This window comes from Hippocampus comes, unplaced genomic scaffold (assembly GCF_001891065.2).
Source record: "Hippocampus comes isolate QL1 unplaced genomic scaffold, H_comes_QL1_v1.1 scaffold299, whole genome shotgun sequence".
Classification (NCBI taxonomy): domain Eukaryota; kingdom Metazoa; phylum Chordata; class Actinopteri; order Syngnathiformes; family Syngnathidae; genus Hippocampus; species Hippocampus comes.
This window is the reverse complement of record NW_017805694.1, coordinates 567,784-574,224: the sequence shown is the minus strand read 5'-3', so window position 1 is coordinate 574,224 and position 6,441 is coordinate 567,784. Positions and strand designations below refer to the sequence as shown.

The 6,441-nt window shown below is 50.7% G+C and overlaps 2 protein-coding genes across 2 annotated transcripts; one reads left to right on the top strand and one right to left on the bottom strand.

Annotated features, from left to right (window-relative positions):
* Positions 1-215: 215 nt before the first annotated feature.
* Positions 216-805, top strand: LOC109522933 (AP-1 complex subunit sigma-2-like; the record flags this gene model as incomplete). The annotated part of the gene is made up of 2 exons (XM_019881760.1): positions 216-326; positions 419-805. Coding segments are annotated over 2 exons (351 nt in total), but the record flags the coding sequence as incomplete, so codon positions are not given.
* A 281-nt stretch (positions 806-1,086) lies between these two features.
* Positions 1,087-3,616, bottom strand: LOC109522999 (lamina-associated polypeptide 2, isoforms beta/gamma-like). The gene is made up of 5 exons (XM_019881835.1): positions 2,804-3,616; positions 2,603-2,717; positions 1,624-1,785; positions 1,367-1,476; positions 1,087-1,275 (listed from the first exon to the last, which is right to left on the bottom strand). The coding sequence occupies exons 1-5, from the start codon at positions 3,038-3,040 to the stop codon at positions 1,153-1,155; spliced, it is 747 nt and encodes a 248-aa protein (XP_019737394.1). The 5' UTR covers positions 3,041-3,616; the 3' UTR covers positions 1,087-1,152.
* Between the last annotated feature and the right edge of the window lie 2,825 nt (positions 3,617-6,441).

Below are 6,441 nucleotides of genomic sequence, written 5' to 3'. Positions count from 1 at the left end.
TTGCTATTCGGAGCATCATCTTTATTTCTTTCAGTTGGTTCCAAATGAAGCAATATCTACCTGTTTAAAAATGCAAGAAATCATATGAAACATCGGCTGTGGTAATGAAAACTCGCCCTTGTTTTTGAGAATTACAACTGTTTCTGGTGTGTGTGTGTGTGTGTGTGTGTGTGTGTGTGTGTGTGTGTGCGTGCGTGTGTGCACGTGTGCGTGTTAGATATGCCAGTCTATATTTCTGCTGTGCGGTGGAGGATCAGGACAATGAGTTGATCACCCTGGAGATCATCCATAGATATGTGGAGTTGTTGGACAAGTATTTTGGCAGTGTGAGTTTCCTCTTATATGCCACACCCAATGTTCAGTATGAGCACTAACTTTAAACCTAACCTCACCGACTGTGATTCTTGTGTCCTCGTAGGTGTGTGAGCTGGATATCATCTTCAACTTTGAGAAGGCCTACTTCATCCTTGATGAATTCCTGTTGGGCGGAGAAGCCCAGGAAACCTCCAAGAAGAATGTGCTGAAAGCCATTGAGCAAGCAGACCTGCTGCAGGAGGTACACGCGTGCACCCAAAACCAGAGCTGCAAAGCAACTGAGCAGTGGACTTGTAGGCTAAACTGTTGTTCCTCTTATGCTAAAGAGCGGAAAATACAATGATGACTGAAATAGTACTCAACATAAAAATGGCACCGTTATCTTCCCAGGATACTTTATACCCTGCACAAGAATAAACTGCGTTCAGTGGTGTATTTAGATGCGAATGAACCATCTTGAGAGTTCACGACTGTTTAGCTGAACATAAAGAATCACAGTTGTTATTTAAAAAAAAAAAAAAAAAACTTAAAAATATTGTTGAAGCGCTTTTTTGCCCTTTTCGTGTGTATTTTCACTTGGAACTTTAAGCTTTCTTTTCTAAAAATATAACAAAAAAATCATTTATTTCTATTGCTTTATTTTACTGTTAATTTTCAACAAATTAACAGTAAACTTAATCAATTTACATCCTGACCAGACTTGAAAGGAAGCCATCAAGTCATCACAATTGGTCCCACCCCCCCAATTTATTTTTTTGTAATGAAAAAAAGCATTCCGCTGCGCCGACTGCAGCACGCGAGGCCGCTTGAACATCGAGTGTTGATTTCCTATCCAAGCTACCTGATGCCCACTGGCGTGCTGATTTCAGTGGCCAGAATATCTTCCACCGGGCTCTCGCTGAACTTGACGGGGGGGCCTTCAGTGACCACCACCAGCTCCTCCTCTTCCTCCACCACCACCTGGGAGTGCCGATTTGGAACCATGAGACGCCGCCGCCGCCAATAAAACGGGAACGTGTGGGACGAACGGCGCCGGAGTTGCCGCGCTCACCTTGGTTTGCCGTCTGCCGCTGGTCCGCGCGGTCACCGGCGTTTTCCCTCTGCTGCGCACGGGCCTCTCGGCGACGGGGACTTGCTCCGGTTCAGTGACGGTCATTTCCTCTGAAAGGCGCAAAAATAAAAGGGACTTTGGCACGATGTCGGTTTGGTCGAGCACGGAGGCGTCGCCTTAGGTTGTCTGCATTGGAACGGTGAATTTCCCTTGTGGATGACTTATAAAGTATCGATACATCCAAGATCAATAGTCACCATCTTCCTTGTCGCTGTACTGGTCAAAGTCGGTGTTGCCGTTCTGGTTGGCGTCGACTTCGGGGAGGACGGTGACGTCAGCGGCGGCGGCGGTCTCGGCTTCCGCCGTCGGCTCTTCCAGCAACTTCTGCAGCTTCTTCTCGTATAACTTGCGCGACGAGGCTGCAAATGCACAAAATCAGGTCTTCTTTTTTCCGGTTCAGGCCACTGGCAGAGTACTTTTTGTGTCTTTCTACATCAACGTTATAAGCTACGCAAATAGGTTCCTGATCTATGATGCAAGTCTTTGTATTTATTTTCGATTATGTCCGGTCCGTGTGTAGTCATGTACGTGTACTTGTGGCAAGTAAATATACTGGTGTGCTGCAAGCGGCACATTTGGTAAAGCACTGTTCTTCCGGTGAGTGTCCAGCAGTCTGAAACTCAGACGTCAATCTTCATAAATATTGGACCTACGATGTCTTGATTGCCATTTATGACGTTGTTGGCCCCCTTGAGGGCGCAAATGAAGCTTTCCGGAGGGCCCGACTTGGACACCCCACAATGACTTGCTGAATATATGAGGTCAAGAACATTTCAACAGGACCACCACACCATGGCCCCAGAGCGCCGCCACGCTAAGAGGTTTCACGTTAGACAGTGAATTCCGTGAAAATGCATCTCATTCATCCTTTCTCATGAACAGCGGTGACTACGGTGGGCAGCTTATCATGTGATCATTACTGGAGCATGAATGGGTGAAGATGTGGAACTCGTCACAATGAGATGTTATGAAGTGACTTTGGACCTGTGTGTGTGTGTGGGGGGGGGGGGCTGTTTACCTGTGATGTATGACGGAAAGAAATCTTTCATTCATTCAAAACCCGAGAGGGCTCTCAAGTGGCGAAAAGACCAACGTCATTTCAGCCACATGTACCTCGCGCCGAGAATGACCAAGTCAAGTATGTTTCAGTGTCATTCCGGCAATGCTGCAACTTACCCACGACGGGTCCCGCGTCCACTCCATACTTGGCGAGTTGCAGTCTAAGGTCATCGTCGGTGAGTTCCGTCACCTCCACCTCGATGCGAGGCTTGTCCGTCTTCCTGGTGGCTTTCTGCGCGGCATGTCGAAAACGTGCCGGTGGTTAAAAGCGGCGCGCGGTGACGAGTGAGGCACGCGATCAAGTTTGGGGAGACTCACTCTGCCGGAGCGGCTTTTGTTGGTGGAGACCACGGGGGCGGGCAGCTCGTCGTCGCTAGAGAAGGTGTCGGCGGGCGGGCTCCTCTTGTTGTTCTGCACCGTTAAATTCTTCAAATAGAGCTGCACGTACACTTCTTTCTTGTGCTCGCCGCTCGGCAGCGCCACGTTGTTGGCCGCCAGCTCGTTCTTCAACTTGTCTTTGGTGAGCACCGACGGGTCTTCCAGAAACTCTGCCATGTTCGCCCTCGAGTTTGAAGCGCGTTCCGAATGGGCCGGCGGATAACGGAATCGCGGCGGGAAAGCAACGCGAGCGACCGCGTTGTTGTCAAACAGGATTGACTGGCGCCTAGCCGCTAACGCTAGCAGGCGTCCCGCTAATTCAGCCGAAACCGAGCCGCGCGTTCAACTTTTAGCCGGCCCGATTCGATACCGTCGCGTGGTTTGGATTTTTCCAAGGCCTTTCGGCGCGTTTGCTCCCGTGGAAAAGTGTCGCCGAAGACGAAATCTGCAATTGAACGGAAGTTAGCAGTTAGCTTCCTACCGGCCCACTCGCCTCTTGTCTGTCCGCGGTCCGACGGCGACCGGGAAGCACGTCGCCGCGCCATTGGCCCAGCGCTGCCAGTAAGCGCGAGGCCGATTGGCTCGCTCTCTGAATGCGACGCGCTGGGCCTCCGACACCCGAACAAAGAGAACAAAAGTGCAGACTCGGGGTACGGGCACCGGCGTATTTTTCCAGCGAATAATGGCAACCATGAGGCGTTCGAAACACCCCCTTAACGCCAGTGTATAGTTACGAAGGACGCATCCGTGACTTGGATCAACAACATAAATGGTGCTTGTCGTCGTTGGCTGCTCGGTCAGGCCTTTTGTTCGTAGCGCCCCCCACGCCAGCTCCTGTCTTTTTATTTGAAAGGACGTTATTTTAACCCTCGGGTCCTAATTCCGACCACGTTAAATGTGGGAGTATCAAAACACACACCAAACGACCAGTCCTGGTTTTCTTTTGTCTCGTCTGCCTGAATGCAAAGTGCTGTAGTCTTGTCTTTTCACCAGAAGAGAGCAGTACGAGTCGTATTATTAAAATGGCTGCCTCCTCGAGACCCTGGCTGACTCTTTTTATTTTCCATGCACGCATATTTGGACGAATATTCTTATCGTAGTTCACGTCTATATCAAATCATGAATTACAGATCTTGTCAATATGTATTCATAGCCTGCCTGACATCGAGTGGAAAATCAATCCCGATCAAGAGAAAAGAGGATGTGTAGTTTTTGGTTTACACCACTTGATTTATCATTAAAAAAAATACCTTTGTAGAACTTTTATTAAAACGACAGATTACCTCACAAACCGGCCACAGCACTTGAGAGCACAGCGCTGTGAGTCGTACAGGCTTCTCTGCATCGCCGGGGCGCCGCAGGGCACCGTCCCCGGCTCCATTCCTGTTCACTCTCTACACCTCGGACATCAGCTACGTCACTCCAACCTTCTCTGATCATCGGCCTCATTATGGACAGAGATGATCGGGAGTACAGGGGACTGACGGAGGACTTAGTGGACTGGTGCCCGCAGAAGCACCTCCAGATCAACGCCAGGAGTTGGTTGTGGATTTCTGCAAGAAATAGTCTTCGCCTGCACCGATGAACATCCAGGGTACGGACATAGAGAGGGTGACCTCCTACAGGCACCTGGGTGTTCTTCTCAACAATAAACTAGACTGGTCCACCAACGCGGACGCTCTGATCGGGAAGGGTCTTTTGGAGTTCAGGGGTCACTCCTTAAGACCTTCTATGACTCTGTGGTGGCCTCAGCCATTCATTATGGCATCGTGTGCCGGTCAGGCAGCATCTCCGTCCGGGACAGAGAGACACGAGCGACTGGTCAGGAGGGCCAGTTGTGTCCTGGGCTGCTTCCTGGACACTCTGGAGGAGGTGGGCAACAGCCCTCCAGGAGACATTTTTAATATGCTTATATTTTAGATTTATTTCTATACTTTTTGTTCTCCTACTTTCTCCCTTTCATCATTTTGCTGCTGTAAATTGGCAACTTCTCCATGGTGAGACAAAGGTTTTCATATCTTCTACGTACGGCAGCGGCCGAACCGCGGACAAAAGCCAGCATCCCCTCGAGACGGACGCACGCCGGGCCGTGTGCTGCGGTTGTGGCCGCGGGGACAGCGGTTTGAGGCGGCATTGTGGCTCCCCTCGCTCGTCCTTCGCCCACCAGCCCCCCCCCCCCCGTCGCCGCCACCGTCAGCGGCACTCTCCAGGATGCTTCTGCACCGCGCCCCCGCACACCAAAGCTAAAAAGCACACTTAATACGGCACTTGAAGCGTAGTTCAGCTTTTCCACAGCTGACCTGCCAGTGCAGCGAGAGGCTGCAAATGTGGAGCCCTTGAGAAACACCTCTTAAGCTTTCTTTGTGCGTAATTTATACAGAAAACAAGGCGCGGGCCAAGAATCATAGCGAGCACCTCTTTAAGCATAACAGTCGCGGCCTCTGAAAAAAAAAAAAAAAAAAAGATCAAAGTTGGCCGCGGAATGGTCAACAGTCACATTTTCAGAAGAAGTTCACTTTATTCAAGCAAATGGGCCCCGGCGGTGGTGGGTCTGATCTGATGTCTCGTGACAGATAACTGCAAAATAAACCAGGGGAACAAATTAAAGGCCTGGTAGGAACCAGACAAACACGGCCGGCCGCGCGGTGAGCAGTCAGAAGGTTACATTGATCCTTTTCATTTCTAAAGTGTAACAGAAACGCCCCGGCGAAGCGATGAAGTCAGACTCCCCGATTGAGTTGATCTTGGAGAGTTTCAATAAACCGCGGCGGTCGGCCATTACAACTTCTCACCCATTGCCACTCAGCTTTGAACATTTCCTGGGACGATCGCGACCTTGTCGGGCCGCGCGCGCGTGCGCGCATTGATCCAAAACAAGAATAGAGATTGTTTTTTTTTTTCCGGCATAGTCATCCGCTTTCGGCGAGCACTTCTTACGAGAGCTGCGTTCGGCGAAGCTCAAAGGACGGATGCTTTAGCGTTTGGCTTTGATTTCTGCCCACCGAATGTGAATTGAACTGTTCACCCGTCACCACTGCATTCAAAGTCAAGCGCTCAGCGCTATTGAGCATCCGAAATAACGCTTGCTTTGGGAACAGGTCGACACTGATTTCAAGCAGCCCTCTCAATGGGCATCGATTGGCCAAATTGGCGATCGACTCTTCGGGGTGGGTTGTCAACTCCTCCAAGATGGGATGCAATTGGCAAAGTGTCTCAAAATGTGCATTCCTGCAATTGGGAGCTTTGTTTCCACCATGGAGCTGAATTTGAAGGCTCGTGTGCTCAACAAGCCAACACCATCCATCCATCCATCCATCCATTTTCCACCGCTTATCCGGGGTCGGGTCGCGGGGGCAGCAGCTTTAGGAGGGAATCCCAGACTTCCCTCTCCCCAGCCACTTCTTCGAGCTTTTCCTGGCGGATCCCGAGCCAGCTGGGTGACATGGTCTCTCCAAGCGTGTCCTGGGTTGTCCCACTGGCAGGAGGTCCCAGGGAGGCGTTCAGGAGGCATCCTAATCAGATGCCCGAGCCACCTCATCTGGCTCCTCTTGACGTGGAGGAGAAGCGGCTCGACTCTG